The sequence below is a fragment of the Mustelus asterias genome, chromosome 24, assembly GCF_964213995.1.
Source record: "Mustelus asterias chromosome 24, sMusAst1.hap1.1, whole genome shotgun sequence".
Classification (NCBI taxonomy): domain Eukaryota; kingdom Metazoa; phylum Chordata; class Chondrichthyes; order Carcharhiniformes; family Triakidae; genus Mustelus; species Mustelus asterias.
This window is the reverse complement of record NC_135824.1, coordinates 30,416,293-30,433,541: the sequence shown is the minus strand read 5'-3', so window position 1 is coordinate 30,433,541 and position 17,249 is coordinate 30,416,293. Positions and strand designations below refer to the sequence as shown.

The 17,249-nt window shown below is 44.7% G+C and overlaps 1 protein-coding gene across 3 annotated transcripts in view; it reads left to right on the top strand.

The window, feature by feature from the left end:
• Positions 1-1,160: 1,160 nt before the first annotated feature.
• LOC144511297 (RNA polymerase II elongation factor ELL2) overlaps positions 1,161-17,249 on the top strand; it is an 89,105-nt gene continuing 73,016 nt past the window's right edge. Inside the window, exons 1-2 of one of the 3 annotated variants that reach the window (XM_078241515.1) lie at positions 1,161-1,332; positions 9,660-9,707. In XM_078241515.1, coding sequence (XP_078097641.1) covers positions 1,186-1,332; positions 9,660-9,707 — 195 coding nt within the window. In that variant the 5' untranslated portion in view covers positions 1,161-1,185. The remainder of the gene's footprint in view (positions 1,333-9,659; positions 9,708-17,249) is intronic. The other 2 variants (XM_078241513.1, XM_078241516.1) reach the window with 2 other exon arrangements.

Here is a 17,249-nt window from a genome sequence, read left to right as displayed (position 1 = left end):
TGCTAAAATTGCCCCTTCGTGTCCTGAGATGTGTAGGTTAGAGGGATTAGTGGGTAAATGTGTAGGGATATGGGGGTAGGGCCTGGGTGGGATTGTGGCGGGGCAGACTCGATGGGTCAAATGGCCTCTTTCCGCACTGTAGGGTTTCTATGATTCTATGACCCAGTCGAGAGGTGGCGACCCACAGTCAGGCAGCGGTGATCCAGTCAGGGGGTGGTGCTCAGGATGTGGTGATCCAGTCAGGGGACGATGACCCAATCAGGAGTCAATGACCAGCCAGGAGGTGGTGATCCAGTCAGGGGCGGTGATCCAGTCAATTGGGAGAAGTGATTCAGTCAGGGGTGGGGATCAGGAGGTGGGGATCCAGGCAGGGGCGGGAATCCAGGCAGGAGGTGGTGATCCAGTCAGTCAGGAGACGGGGAAACAGTCAGGGGGCGGGGAATCCAGTCAGGGGGCTGGACCAGTGGGCGAGATCCAGCCAGGAGGCGGGATCCAGTCAGGAGGTGGGGAATCCAGTCAAGAGGCGGGGATCCCGTCAGGGTCAGGATCAGTGGGTGGAATCCAGTCAGGGGGTGGGGAATCCACTCAGGGGGCGGGATCCAGTCAGGAGGCGGGGACCCAGGGGGCGGGGGATCCAGTCAGGAGGCAGGGACCCAGGGGGCGGGGAATCCAGTCAGGAGGCGGGGACCCAGGGGGTGGGGAATCCAGTCAGGGGGCGGGAATCCCGTCAGGGAGCGGGATCAGTGGGCAGAATCCAGTCAGGGGGCGGGATCAGTGGGCAGGATCCAGTCAGGAGGCTGGGATCCAGTCAGGAGGCGGGGATCCAGTCAGGAGGTGGGGACCCAGGGGGCAGAGATCCAGTCAGGGGGCTGGATCACTGGGCGGGATCCAGCCAGAAGTCAGGATCCAGTCAGGAGGCGGGGACCCAGGGGGTGGGGAATCCAGTCAGGGGGCGGGAATCCCGTCAGGGAGCGGGATCAGTGGGCAGAATCCAGTCAGGGGGCGGGATCAGTGGGCAGGATCCAGTCAGGAGGCTGGGATCCAGTCAGGAGGCGGGGACCCAGGGGGCGGGGAATCCAGTCAGGGGGCGGGGAATCCAGTCAGGGGGCGGGGAATCCAGTCAGGGGGCGGGATCAGTGGGCGGGGATCCAGTCAGTCGGGAGCAGGGGATCCAGTGTGGTGAAGATGGCGGCGGTGGCGGGCTGGGCCGGCGGCTCGGGCTCTTTCTCGCTTTCCTGCCACAAGCTGCAGCGCGCGACGCGCCTCTCGCTTTTCCATGTCAAGCTGACGGACACGGCGCTGCGGGCGCTCGAGGCTTACCGGCGGCTGGCGGTGAGTGAGAGGGGGCTGTGTCCCCCGGGAAAGCCGCTGCCCAGCCCGGGGCTGGCAGCTCCGGGACCCCGGCGGCACCCCCCCCCATCCCCGGCGGCCGGAACCCTCAGCCCCGCTCCCCGGGGGCTCAGAGCCCGGCTCCCCGCGCGGAGCTGACAGGAACCGGCCGGGATAACCCTGGGGGATGGGGAGAGAGTCTGTCCCCCTGACTGGGGGGGGGGGCGGGGAAGAGAGAGAGAGTGTCTGATCCCCTGACTGGGGGGGGGGAAGGGGGGAGAGAGAGAGAGTGTCTGATCCCCTGACTGGGGGGGGGGGGGAGGGTGGGGGTGGAGAGAGAGTTTGTCCCCCTAACGGGGGGAGGGGAGAGAGTTTGTCCCCCTAACGGGGGGGAGGGGAGAGAGTTTGTCCCCCTAACGGGGGGAGGGGAGAGAGTCTGTCCCCCTGACTGGGGGGGGGGGTGGGGGTGGGGAGAGTGTCTGATCCCCTGACTGTGGGGGAAGGGGGGGTGGGGGTGGGGAGAGTGTCTGATCCCCTGACTGTGGGGGAAGGGGGGGGGGGTGGGGAGAGTGTCTGATCACCTGACTGTGGGGGAAGGGAGGGTGGGGAGAGAGTCTGTCCCCCTGACTGGGGGGGTGGGGAGAGAGTCTGTCCCCCTGACTGGGGGGGGGGGGGGGGGGGTGGGGAGAGAGTCTGTCCCCCTGACCTGGGGGGGGGGGTGGGGAGTGAGTCTGTCCCCGTCCCCCTGGCTTGGGGGGGGGGGGTGGGGGGGGAGAGAGAGTCTGTCCCCCTGACTGGGGGGCTGTGGGGAGTCTATCCACCTGACTTTGGGGGGGGTGGGGGCGCGTGGGGATATTGAGGATTGAGTGTCTCTCTGACTGGGGTGGGGATGGACTCTGTCCTCCTGACGGGGTGGGGGGAGAGACACTGTTCCCCCCCCAAGTTGGGGGGGGGTGGGTGTGAAGGTGTGCGGAGAGTCTGTCCCCTCTCTGACTGAGAGGGGGTGTGGGGTGAGAGTCTTTGTCCCCACTGGGAGTGGGAAGAGTTTGTCCTGTTCCAATGTAATTAGGGAGATGTTAGTTTCCCTGTGTTTGGGGTGGAATCTGTTCTCTTCATTTCGAGGGAATGAGGAACGCCAGATCCCCCTGGGGGTGAGGGGTAGACTGTCTTGTGTCATTACTGCAGTAGGGGCTTCTGTGCTCCCTCACTCTGGGGGTGGGGGAGGTTGTGCTCCCTCCTTTCCGGATGCGAATCCTGGTCCTCCCCATGGCTATCCAGTTGAATCCCACTTCCCCATTTGCACCACCTGCCAATGTGCCCTGGTTCCTTCTCCCTTTGGCTATTTTAACCACAGTTTCCAGCAGGGTTATCTCCCAAGTAGCCAGACTATATTTGTTGCCATGTTGCTCTTTAAACACACCCTTGGTCAGAATGCTGCCTGGACACTAAGGAGTTAACATGGTTGTCACTCATAATGACTTTTGATATATGCTCAAACCCTGCCCTGTAATTTTAAAGTATCTGTGGTTCCTCCAAACAAATTGAACTAATAAGTTCGGAAGATGGTTGAGTTCTCTTAAAACTGACTACCTTCCAAATTTTCCGCATGTTTGTAGAGAGGGCTGTCTGTGTGTAAGATTTTGGAAATGCACGTCTGTTGAGTAATGGGTTTATTGTAATAAGCTTAAGTCTTACCATCTTTCACAATGTGCAGCATAAGCTGTAGTTTATGACTTACATAAGAAAGGAAAAACAAATGCTGGAAATGTGCAGCAGGAGTCTGTCAGAAACTGTGAAGGGATGTGTTAGTGTCTGCAAACAATTTTGGTAATTGTAATTTTAATCGGCTTGCAACACATAACATTAAAATTTCCAGAGCGCTTTTTTTTCTCCAAGTTAAGGGAATGATGGTCAAACTAATTGAATAGATGTAGCTGTGCAGATCAGAATATACCTAAAATGTTTTAATTGTTGCTAAAGCTTGCATTTATTAAAAAATCTAATGTTACTAATGTCCAACTCTGGCATCTCTACATCATGACGATTATATGTATGTTTCAATTATGTACAATTATGAAAATGAGTGTGGTGTTAAATTTTGAGCAAGATGTTTTCAACTTTTCATTCAGATTGTTGTATTGAAGCAGCGAGTAAGTACCACACAGCGAAATGGCAATTTTTTTGTTGTCAGTTTGCAGCTGAGATTGTTTTCTATTATTCGGCACAGTTGCAGTTGGCTTGTTGAAACTTCCTTGGCCGTGCTGTTTCCACAGTTAATTCCTTGTCAAGCAGATGCTTTTCCTTCTCCCTCGCCTGCTGGCAATCTGTTTCAAATTTCAGAATGTAACCGAATAGAGCTATCCCTAATCATAGAAACCATAGAATGCCCACAGTGCAGAAGGAGGCCATTCAGCCCATCGAGTCTGCATCGACCACAATCCCACCCAAGCCCCATCCCCGTAACTCCGCATATTTACCCTGTTAATTTCCCCTAACCTATGCATCCCGGGACACTAAGGGTCAATTTAGCATGGCCAACCCGCACGTCTTTGGACTGTGGGAGGAAACCGGAGCACCCGGAGGAAACCCACGCAGATATGGGGAGAATGTGCAAATTCCACACAGACAGTGATCCAAGCCGGGAATCGAACCCGGGTCCCTGGAGCTGTGAGGCAACAGTGCTAACCATTGTGCCACCCGAATGATAAAGCAGGAACTCGGCGACCCAACAAGAGGATTCAAACGCACTGCACAGTGATGTACTTCATTTGACCAAGGAGTCAGGAGAGACAGGGAATGTGTAATTGTTTGCAAGATTCCTGCATTAGGGAGAGAAAAATCAGCGGGGCTCCTGCTACTTTATAGCATTTCACCCATTTTATGTTGGAAATGTACATGGTTGGATGTTCAGTGAGAAAAGTATTGGGGTCAACAGTGACCCCCCCCCCCCCCACCAAAATAAAACTGCTGCCCCCCCACCCCAAAAAAAAACTGCTGCCCCATCTGCGCTGTTGGGAGCTTGCTGTTAATTTCAACCATGGTTCAAACATGGTAAATTACTGGGCGCCCATAAACTACTGCTGCAAGGTGCTGATGCCGTTAGGAGACCAGGGTAGAAAATTCAGAGAAAAAGGCAAAGTAGTGTGCCAAAAAAATATTATTTAAACCAATAATGCTGCTATTCATTGGCTAGTTGCTGCCTATCATTTACTGAATAACTTGATTCACATTGCAGTGAGTGGGTGCTGATTCTGTTTTCGATTGGCAATACAAAATTGTGTTGCTTTAGAAATGTCCGTATTACTGTGTTTAGTGCCTGCATAAAGGCAGCTTCTGTGAATTATAATTGCCTGACTGGAGCGTACTTCGTCTCCTTTGCACGTTTTCAAATAACTAGGATTTACAGTGTGGTCTTGACACCATGCATGATGATCACACACCTGCTCAGTGAATTGTCAGTTTTACTGCTGGTGTAACAGTCTTCAGCATAGATTCAGCCAATTTGAACCTGACAGCGTAAGTGTGATGTTGAATCTCCCATTTCTGCTCGGTTGACATTCTTGAATGTTTCTCTCCTCCGCTCCCACCCAATTATCAGTTTCCCTGTTGGCTTATTTTGAGCTAAATATCTATGGATTTGTTGTCTTGTGAATGAAACTTTGAATATGACAGGAAAAAAAAACACCTAGGACAAATTAACTTCCAGTCATGGTCCTAATTAATAAAAGAACCATTACAGTGAATATGCCATGAATTATTTTCAGGTTTTCTTTGCTTCGTAATGCAAGGTTATGCACTTAAGTCAGTTCCTGTTCATTCAAGTGCTTCTGATGACAGTGACAGTAGCTCCACTGAAATGCTGAGAGGTTGTCCTTATAATTACTGTTCATTTTAGATCCACAAAGCTACACATTTTAAACCTTGTCCTACACTCTATTCTCTCGTTTAAAATTATTTTGCAATATTGCTGCCACCTAAAAGAACTGTTCTTATTTGGCTGTGTTTATAATTGTTCAGCTTATTTACCTGCAAACTCAATGTAAACAAACTATTCGACTGCAGGAGACTTAACCAGATTTGATCCTGTCCTCACCCTAAACAGTCCAAAAGGTGTGCTGGTTAGATGCATTGGCCATGCTAAATTCTCCCTCTGTACCTGAACAGGCGCCGGAGTGTGGCGACTAGGGGATTTTCCTAGTAACTTCATTGTAGTGTTAACGTAAGCTTACTTGTGACACTAATAAATAAACTTTAAACATTTAAACGTGTGCATACTTTTAGCTTCTTTTTTTTCTTTCGTGGAGTAAGAGCATCAGTCATTTATCATTGCCCATCCATAATTACTCTTGAGAAGGACGTGGTAAGCTTGAGTTTATAACTGTAGTAAATCCACTGACGTATTAAGAAATCAATGAGCAAAAATTCTGGCTTTTAGTTTTCTTTGGTATGGGAGTAAATTTCTACTGCATAAGCGGTAACCTCTGAGGTATTTGAGATTCAGTATTATGGTGTATGGGGCAACTTCCATTGATATTTGCAGTTGCTTGCTTGATCGATGTGGCTGTTTGATATATTTTTTCAGAACTTTCTCTATGTGGCTAGCATTTGTATGTTTGACCTCTGGTCTCTGAACCATTCTAATATTGGTACGTTATGCTGGTCTTTACTCATAGTTAGTTGTTTGCTGCACTGTATGGTGATTTTCCTCCCTGAAAGATTTGTTAAATGTTTACAAGATTTTTTTTATTCATTCATGAGATGTAGGCATCGTTGGCTGGGCTAGTATTTGTTGCCCATCCCTAACTGCCATTGAACTGAGTGTCCTGCTGGGCCATTTCAGGGGGCATTTTAAGAGTCAGTCCTCAATAATTGAAATATTTAGTTTGAAAATCGACAAATATGCAGCTTCAGTACGTGAGATTTGAACATCTGTTAACCCTTTGCTGCCAGTTTGTTTTTGTGAATTTGTTGCAGTGCAGGGCATGTTTGTTTTAACTTGTAGGTAATATTTTTGGTTTGAAGCTATTACACTGAATAACATTAAAACTATAAATTACAGTTGCAGACTATGTTGAGAGTTCCACCCTCTTTTTTGTTAGTCTCTGGATTGTAGCTCCATACATTCCTGTAGGACAGTTCATTTGTATTTTTAGTCCATCCAGTGGCCAAATATTTGTACATATTGTCTGAGAAAATTTTCCATTGTTTAATTCAGATTTTAATCTGTTCTCCCAAGTTCATATTTTGCAGCCAAGCACCCTGATTTATTTGTCTTGACTTTTAATTGCATGACTTTTGAGTTCAGAAGAATAGACACTGCAATTAACCGTGCTGTATTTATTTAGGGAAAAGAAAATGTCCAGAAAACTTTTAAAAGAATTATTGAAAAATGTTTTGATGTATTAATTTAATTGCACCAGGCCAGGTGGGAAACAGTAAGCCTTTGTTGAAGAAATGCATACTGTTTGTTGAACAAATCGTAATCTGTTCTGAATGTAAAGAGAGGAATTTAGATGAACATTTAATAACATTAATCCTGTCAAAACATCTCAAATATTTTAAAATAAGCAATTGTTTTAGAGTGCAGTGATTGTGATGTGAGAATTTACATCCTCCGTTTGTCGCAAGTTGGCAAGAGATGAATGACTGGATAATTCTTTTATGGTATTGGTTGCGGGAAGAATGTTGGCTGAGACTCCCTGTTTGTTCTTCATGGATAGTTATGAGAGATTTTAATGTTGGCTTAAACTATCAGAACAAGCAGGTGTATCCACATCTAAAGGACGAATTGTAAACACTGAACTGGCCTAGTTTGTTTTATTGGATGCAAGTACAGAAAACATCATTGCCACTCCTTCCAGTCTGTCTGATGGATTGTTAAAATGAAACACATCTCTCTCTTTGAAGAAGAGAAGGACATCCTGTGAACAATATATATATCTTGGCCATTCACATCATTTAAGGTATTCATGAAGTTAAAAGCTGGTTTTCTCAAGCAACCCTCTCCTTTAATGTAGCAGCCCAAAACATTGGTTGATAAATATTGAACTTCACAAATAGCTTCTAATTGAGCCTTTCTTATCCTATGTACGGTAGACTGGAACTGTCTTTATAATGCATACAATCTGTTTAGCCATCTGTTTTGGTAGCACTCTCACCTCTAAGTCTCAAGATTCTGGGTTTAAGTTCCACCCCAAGACTTGAGTGCTGATGCTGCAGTGCAGTACTGAGGCTGTGCTGCACTGTAGGAGGTGGGGTTTTTTTTGCATGTGATGTTAAACAGAGGCCCCATTTGCCTCCCACGGTGGACGTAAAAGATCTAATGAGATGATTTCAAAGAAGAACATGGAGTTTTCCTCAGTGTCTTGGCCAATATTTATCCACCAATCAGCATTTAAAAAAAACCAAATGATCTGGTCATTATCACATTGCTGTTTAGCTGCGTTTCCTACGTAATAACAGCAAGTACACTTTTAAGAAAAAATGCTTATTGATTTTAAAGTGCTTTGAGACATCCTGTGGCCAGAGAAGTGTTACATAAATGCAAGTCTGGCTTTTTATCTTGAGCCATGGAATGGCTCTGACGATTTGGGTGTAAGGTTCTGTACTGCAGAGGGTGTGGAGTGGAACTTTGGTAAGGTCCAACCTATCTTCATATCTTGATGTGTTAAAGGAATGAGTGAAAAACAGCTGTTTACCCTTAAGTTTTAATCTGAAACAATAAGCCACGACATAAATTTCCATAGCCTTTCAGAAATGCATTGAAAGATTGGAGGCTCATCAAAAATGTTAAACTAATTTGAAGTTAATTGCTCCAACTCCACTTGTTTACTAACAATTCAAATGGTATATTAGTAGTTTTAAAAATAATTTCATGTTGCAGTTATAAAGAACACTCAGTGTATGCCTTTATAAAAACGAATATCCATGCTACCAGTATCAGGGAAGGCGATGGCCCAGTGGTATTATCGCCAGACTATTAATCCATAAACTCAGCTAATGTTCTGGGGACCCAGGTTCGAATCCCACTACGGCAGATGGTGGAATTTGAATTCAATAAAAAATATCTGGAATTAAAAATCTACTGATGATCGTTGTCGATTGTCAGAATAACCCATCGGATCTGGCTCGCTAATGTCCTTTAGGGAAAGAAATCTGCCGTACTTGCCTGGTCTGGCCTACATGTGACTCCAGAGCCACCGCAATGTTGACTCTCAACTGCCCTCTGAAGTAGGGATGGGCAATAAATGCTGGCCAGCCAGCGACGCTCATGTCTCACAAATGAATTTTAAAAATGCAATTACTCTGGGTTAATTTAGCTGTGATATTATGTCCATGATTTAGCTGCATATAATGCCAAACCAGGATCTAAACATGGTGCACTGAAAGTGCTAAAGAATATCAGGATTTTGTTGCATGAAAGCTGTTTTCCATGCATGTTTATAATCTATGCTTAACATAGGCGCTCATCTGTAGCAACGGGTACAACAGGTGGGCATTTTTCTCATATATCAGTAATCTTAAAATATGTACTGTGTTGGTCTAGAGAAAAGGATTGAGAGTAACTTTTAGCTTTGCAAGGGATGGAAACTGGGGCTTCAAGGTGACTTTATTAATATTCAGCATTATAAAGGGCTCATAGAATCTCTACAGTGGAGAAGAAGGCCATTCAGCCCATTGAGCCTGCGCCAACAACAATCCCACCCAGAGCCAATCCCTGTAACCCCATGTATTTACACTGCTTGTCCCCCGACACCAAGGGTCAATTTAGCATAGCCAATCCACCTAACCCGCACATCATTGGACTGTGGGAGGAAACCGGAGCACCCAGAGGAAAACCACATAGACACGTGGAGAATGTGCAAACCTCACACCGACAGTCACCCAAGGCCGGATTCGAACTTGTGTCCCTGGCACTGAGGCTGAAGTGCAAACCACTATCACCGTGGTTAAGGGTCCAAAAACACAAGTTAAAACTTCAGAATGTGAAGGGCTGTAAACCTAATTATTAGGGACAATGTTGAAGTGGGTTCGGGAGAAAAGTGGATGTGGATCAGTCAGAAAATTTTTGTCTCAAGACTTTCCTATTTCTATAAAGTGATCAAAAGTAATGATTTTTCAGTGGCCTTTGCTTCAGAATATAAATGTTTGCTCATGATAAATTTTGACATGCTTAACAAAAATGAGTTTTCCTTGATGTTATATTGAATCTGATTAAACCAGGAATTTAGATACATTTGATAAATTCATGTGTACAAGCAAATAACTATGGATTTGCCCTGCTTAATTACATTGCCTTCATCTAAAATTAAAATTTATTCTTTTCCCAGGCTACCTTACCAAATCAACCAGTAATCTGCTTCCAGGGAAATCAGGGGGTAAGTACTGCCCTTGAGTGTTTTTTTTGATTCACCCTCAAATTTAGATCTCTACCGTGGCTGGTTTTGATAAATTACGTAGCAGTGAAATGAACCTATTTAATTCTGATTTTGTACAGCATAATGTAATACATACTGTCAACAGTATTACAATGAGCAGAGAGACTTAAATTTATATACTGTCTATCATAGCTCAGATGACACCAGAGCACTTCACCGTAGAATTAATTACTTCAGAGTATGTTATTACTGTGACAGGACGGCACAGTGGCGCAGTGGTTAGCACTGCTGCCACACAGTGCCTGGGACCCAGGCTCAATTGCAGCCTTGGGTTGGTGTCTGTGTGGAGAATGCACATTCTCCCCGTGTCTGCATGTGTTTCCTCCGGGTGCTCCGGTTTCTTTCCACAGTCCAAAGATGTGCGGGTTAGGTTGATTGGCCATGATAAATTGACCCTATTGTCAGGGGGATTAGCTAGGGTAAATGTGTGGGGTTGCGGGACTAGGGCCTGGGTGGAATTGTGATCGGTATAGACTCGATGGGCCGAGTGGCCTCCTTCTGTACTGTAGGCATTCTATTTTGTGTAGGGGTGATTCCTACTGCCATCTTGCAGCAGCAGCAACGTTTCACAAATGTAAGCTGAGTGTTTGGTTAATTTGTTTTTGGTGAAGTTGGTTCAAGGAGGAAAGTTGGTTGGGACACCGCACAAATCTTTCAGAATGGTGTCATCGGATTTTTAATATCTGCCTGAATTATCGTGGCAGATAAGATTCCCATAGCTGATATTGTTGTTTTGGGAATTTAGTTACTAAAAAAGAATTTTGTCTGCGAAATTTCTGCAGAGAATTTAGCTAGACTTTGGCAAGGCCAGATTTTTTACCCATCCTTAATTGCCCTTGAGAAGGTGGTGGTGAGCCTCCTTATTGAACTGTTGAAGTCCATGTGAAGTAGGTGTAGCCACTGTTAGGAAGAGAGTTCTAGGATTTTGACCCAGCGACAGTGAAGAAATGGTGATATCATTCCCAGTTGAGATGGTGTGTGGCTGGAGGGGTGTTCCCATGTGTCTGCTGCCCTTGTTCTCCTAGGTGAGAGAGGTCACCAGTTTGGAAGGTAATAAGTAAAGCAACCTTGGTAAGTTTCTGCAATGCTCTTCTTTGCAAACACAGTGTGCTGTTAGTGGAGGCTAGGAGGTGGTGGATGGGTTGCCAACCAAGTGGGCTGCTTTCATCTGGATGCTGTCAAGCTTCTTGAGTGTTGCTGGAACTGCACCCACCCAGGCAAGTAGAGAATGTTCATCACAGGCTTTGGGGAGTCGGGACGTTACACTCCACAAAATTCCCAACCTCTGACCTTTTCGTTACAGCATGACAGACTCCCAATTATTGCAGACATGGTGAGTCCGTGAATCAGACATTAGATTGGTGGTGGAAAGAGGTGGATCATCAGAAAACAGGGGATTGGAAGGTCATTGCAAATTAAGTGCTGAGGAAAACAACATGAGAACTAAGTAAGCAGGGAGAGGCAAATTAACATTTCTGTCTGTCAGTGATGGGAGGTGTGATTACATATGTTCCTATGCTCCTACCTGTGTACGGTGCGCCCCATTGTGCTCCCTCAATGTGTCACACAAGTTAGCAGTATTGTCTCTCGTGTCCACTGTTGCAGCTGTCAGGCAGCAGCTGGCACTTTTCGAGGTGTGGGAACATGGTGCCTGTCTTTATTTTTTAGCTGGGATAAAGAGCACCAAAAAATGTGTATTCATATTTCTGGTTGTGAAAAGAACTTAGTGATAATTTGTAACCAACCCATTGCTATTGATCAGCTTGCTAAACTAAATATGGACTTTGAATATGTTATTTTAAAAATGTGGAGCTGCCCTAAGGAGACAGTCATGACAGTTTGAAGTATTGTGAAATAAGCGGATTACTTTCATTTGTGCTAGTTTGGATATTCACTAAATACTAGCTGTGTATAAAATAAGAGCTTGATATACTATGGGCATATTTGACATGCTAGATTTTGCAATTGGCATCATTATAGTAACAGGAATGTTCATTTTATTGTAATTGGTTACTCATATAATTAAAATACATCAGGGGAAAAGAGGATTATCTCTGTTTTATTGGGTGAATCCTGCCTTTTGTTATGGACAAAAATCATGAATGCTACTTGTATAGACATCCAGAAGACATGATAAAGTTCGCACAAAATGCGCCCACATGAGTTGGAGGCAATTTATTGGCATGGATAAGAAATTGGTTAGGAGACAGCAGGCATGTACAACTGGAAGGGTGCAACTAGTGGTGGTCCACAGGAATTGGTACTGAAGCTTCAGTTTTTCACCATATATATTATATATACATATGTCTTCCATACAGATGACATTTGTGTGTGTTCACTCAGAAACAGTTCCAGATCATTGTCAATTCCTTCTCTGGATCATAAAAGAAAATGAGCCTTTCACTAAACACCTAGAAAACCACGGTCCTCTTTCATCCACCTCGCACATCTCACACCTCCCCCTGTCAATTAAGATCAATGACAAGATCTTAGAAAATGCAGATCATTTGCCCTATCTTGGGAGCTTTCTCAATGAAGGAAGACATGGATAATGTTAACCATTTGAGGAAAAGAATACTCGAGAACCAGGATCTCAAACCTGAGCCTATGGAAGGTAATGGTTTGCTGATCAGCAGTGATACCCACACTCCTGTATGTTTTGGAGAACAACCTAGAGCAGGTACATCCAAGCACTGGAGAAGTTTCGACGGTGCGTTCGCGGAGATCCTTCAAATCGTTCTAACATCAGTGACCTCTCCCAAGTCAATATGCCCAGGATCAAAGCACTTTACAGCCAATGAAGTACTTTTGAAGTGTAGTCACGATTGTGATGCAGTGAAATGTGGCAGCTAATTTGTGCATTTTAAAAGTCCCACAAACTGCAATGAGATAATGACCAGAAAATCCGCTTTTAGTGATATTGGTTGATGAATGAATACAGGCCTGGACACAGAGAAAACTCCTATGCTCCTCAAATAGTGCCATCTCTGATCTAGGGGGGAATCTCATTGAAACTTATAGAATATTGAAAGGCCTGGATAGAATGGACGTGGAGAAGATATTTCCATTAGTAGGAGAGAGTAGGATTTGAGGGCACAGCCTCAGAGTAAAGCAACAACCCTTTAGAACAGAGATGAGGAGGAATTTCTTCAGCCAGTGGTGAAACTGTGGAATTCATTGCCACAGAAGACTACGGAGGCTAGGTCATTGAATGTATTTAATACAGAGATTGATAGATACTTGATTGGTAAGGGGATCAAAGATTACGGGGAAAAGGCGGGAGAATGGGGTTGAGAAGCTTATCAGCCATGATTGAATGGTAGAGCAGACTCAATGGGCCAAATGGTCTAATTCTGCTCCAATATTCTGGAGTTAGCAGTGCTGTCTCACAGCGCCAGGGACCTGGGTTCGATTCCCGGCTTGGGTCAATCTGTGTGGAGTTTGCACGTTCTGCCCGTGTCTGCGTGGGTTTCCTCCGGGTGCTCCGGTTTCCTCCAACAGTCCAAAGATGTGCAGGTTAGGTGGATTGGCCATGCTAAATTGCCGTAGTGTCAGGGGGACTAGCTAGGGTAAATGCATGGGATTATGGGCTTAGGGCCTGAGTGGGATTATGGTCGGTGCAGGCTTGATGGGCTGAATGGCTGCTTCCTGCACTGTAGGACTGTATGATTTTATGGGTGAGCAGGCTATCAGGCTTTCTTGGTAGTGGGGAGAAGCTTAAAACAGAAATGTAAATCTGCTGGGGATGTGGTAGGTTATGGGTACCTAGGGTAGTAAATAGACTGGTAAGATTTTTCAATCATCCTTCACCTTCCATCAGGCATTTCTTTCAGTAAGGTTAATTGGAGATATCACAGTTAAAGTGATATTTAGAATTTTTTTTCTGCTAATGATCAGGCACAAGTTAAGTACTTTTTTCACTTCTGTATTAGAAGATGTAACGTAATAAAGCCCTTAGTCTTTGAAAATTAACCATGGTGTCTGCCCAGGAAACACACTGAAGAAATTACACTGTTGAAGTTGTAAATTTTCATAGTCAAATCCATGCTCCAGAAATCTTAGGACATGTGCCAGGACAGAGCCCTACTTTCCCAGGCCTTGATTCATAGTAATCTGTAAGGATGTCTATACTTAATCATTTACATGCTGATTGCAAGAAACTCATTCCAACAGGCTTTCTTGAGTTTAAGCACAATTGTTGTGCTAAAAACCTATCCGGGTAAAGATATGAAGATATTTTAAAAAATAAGTCCATGGGGCGCATGTGCGCGCGCACACACTCTTCGTTGTTTATGATTCCTTTGCTGTAGGTAGGGTGAGATGATGCTACTGCTCCATTGCAGACTATTACTTTCGACTACCAAGAGCAGGCAGATGTAACAAAATACATTTCAAAAATTGAGAGTCTCATCACATGACCTCTCAATGGATGTTACACAGATGGTAATTGATTAGCTCATGCCTGGTCAAACATTGGCTATTATATTATGGCCCAGGTATTTAGTTTCTTTAGTGACCCAGCCGTCACTTCTGAATGGATCATTCCTCCCTGTGATGAGCTGGGAACAACATATCAGCACCTTCCATTGCCCTGACAGACTTTCTGTCTTTGCCTGAAAAGTAGCATAATAGAAATGCAAATGACGAGAGACAGTTCACCTTTGAGATCAGCAGGCATGAAATTGCACAGGAGGTTTGCCTTGGTATGTTCTAATTGTAATACACATCGGAAACTCCCAGAAACTGATCAAGTTGCAATTCCAGATATCAGGTGGCCTGTGACAGCCATCATAAGTCAGTGTCTTTGCTTGCTTTAAAAGTCCTTTGTGCGGTGTATATTTGATCAGCTGATGATATTAAAGATTAATATTCCACATGCACACAGCATATCATCATGGCAGTTTTGGCTCACTAGGTATGTTTCTCTTAAAATGACTTGGCATGAAATAGCATTTTCTAATTCAACGTGACAATGCTAATCTTGATGTAGGAACTTGATTTGAAAGCTGTTGTTACTCGGAAACGAGACCTGGGGCTGGACTTTGAGTCAGGAAGACTCTGTGCACCTTTGAAAATGGCAGGTGGGATCTGGATGTGGAAGTCCTGCCCCATTTCCAACAGATTCAGGGGAAAGAGGGTAGGGTGTGTCATTACAGAGTTCAGCAGACTGCACTTCGGCTGTAGCAAGGGCCTTAACCCACAGTGTGGGAATCATAAATTGATGGAGTAGACATAAAAACTCTTGAAGGGTGGATTCCGTTTGTAGGACTATTATGTTCAGCTTTTAAATTCCCTACTCTTTAAACTTAAAAACAGGCTGCACCTGAGAGTTTGAAAAAAATACTCGGCTGGGCTGCTTTAATTGGCAGGCCATCTGCTACAGATTAGAAACAAATCATAACATCTGGTTGTTTGGCATTTTCACAAGTGCTATTATTATGTTATGAATATTTGGCTGAGTTTCAAAAGCTACAATTATCTCCACATGGTGTTCTGAGTTCACAGCTTGATTGACAGTGTAAAGCATCTTTAGGATCAGTTGTCTTTATGGGGTCTGAAGAGAAATTTGTTTGCTTTTATAAGAGATTAACCAGTTGAGATAGAAACATAGAAAACTACAGCACAAAACAGGCCCTTTGGCCCCACAAGTTGTGCCGAACATATCCCTACCTTTTAGGCCTACCTATAACCCTCCATCCTATTAAGTCCCATGTACTCATCCAGGAGTCTCTTAAAAGACCCGATTGAGTTTGGCTCCACCACCACTGACAGCAGCCAATTCCACTCGCCCACCACCCTCTGTGTGAAAAACTTCCCCCTAACATTTCCCTTGTACCTACCCCCCAGCACCTTAAACCTGTGTCCTCTCGTAGCAGCTATTTCCACCCTGGGAAAAAGCCTCTGAGAGTCCACCCGATCTATGTCTCTCAACAGCTTATATATCTCTATTAGGTCTCCTCTCATCCTACGTCTCTCCAAGGAGAAAAGACTGAGCTCCCTCAGCCTATTCTCATAAGGCATGCTACTCAATCCAGGCAACATCCTTGTAAATCTCCTCTCCACCTTTTCAATCTTTTCCACATCCTTCCTGTAATGAAGCGACCAGAACTGAGCACAGTACTCCAAGTGGGGTCTGACGAGGGTCTTATATAGCTGCATCATTATCCCCGGACTCCTAAACTCAATCCCTCGATTGATAAAGGCCAGTACACCATACGCCTTCTTAACCACCTCCTCCACCTGCGGGGCCGATTTTAGAGTCCTAGGACCCGGACCCCAAGGTCCTTCTGATCCTCTACAGTACTAAGAGTCTTTCCCTTTATATTGTACTCCTATATTTTCTGAATGGGAGTTGTTTTCACTATCAAGAGTAAAGGAGTGAGTTGTATAAGGTGTTAGAAGTTTATTTTCATCTCCACATTGCTGCTGAGGTCTGCCCATGACTGGCCAGGGGGGTGGTATAGAGGGTAATCTGGTTTATGGTGGTAATGGTTGAGACAGAGTCCTGGTTTCGAACCCATTGCATTTGTTTAAATTAGTCTTTTTAAAATCAGGTTTCTTTGTGTGAGTTTCACTGTGTAATAAAAGATTATCTTCAGGGCTTTGGTTTGGAAATGTTGGAGCAGGTTTTACTAAAGGCTGTAATAATGGTGTAACTTTGATAGGGTGGGCTCCCTGTTACCTGCCTCTGGTCCTGATAATTTCCCAGGATCGCTGAAACATAACTTCTACTGGGATTCCCTACTTCTTGTCTGGCATTGAATGAGGGAACTCACTGCAGCAGGTCTCTTCAGTAGCTGAAGGGGAAGTTCAATTTTGTTGAGTTAAATACAATAAAGGACAAAGCATTCCTTTGGACCATTCACTGTCTTCCTTCCATCCCAAGGTCCTGGCAACTCTGTTTGAATCTTATAGCATTGCCAGGGCCCAGGATTACTAGGCTCCAGGTGAAGAGAAATATGCCATATTTCCTACTTATACAAGACATTTTACCAAACCTACCCATCTTGGGGACTGTATGAGACATTGCTATCATGGAAGTGGAGGTGGGCAAGTTCTCCCTATCTCCCATTCCCAGGTTGCCCATGATTCTCAGCGGAACTGATGATGAAATTCAGTCCTGTGGTACCTTGTTAATTAAGCCTTTGTGATCCACACCAAAAAAAAACTTTATTCTTCACTTGAAAGGTATTTTTGGGAAGTTTCCAGCCAGTTATTTTGTTGTTTTTGCTGATTGAACCTTAACTATATCATCGTTTCCATTTTGCCCTAGTTATGTTGGACCAATAACATTCACTTAATTCATATATGATATTCTTAGTTTATGTTGCACTTCTAAGAGCGGTTGCTATATGTATACAAGCCATCACTGAAGCTATGATCCTTTCCGGCCTAAAATTAAATCGCCTGGCTAACCTAGTCATATTACAAAACAAACAGTACAAAGCCTGTTTCATTTCTGAACACTATAGATATTGGATA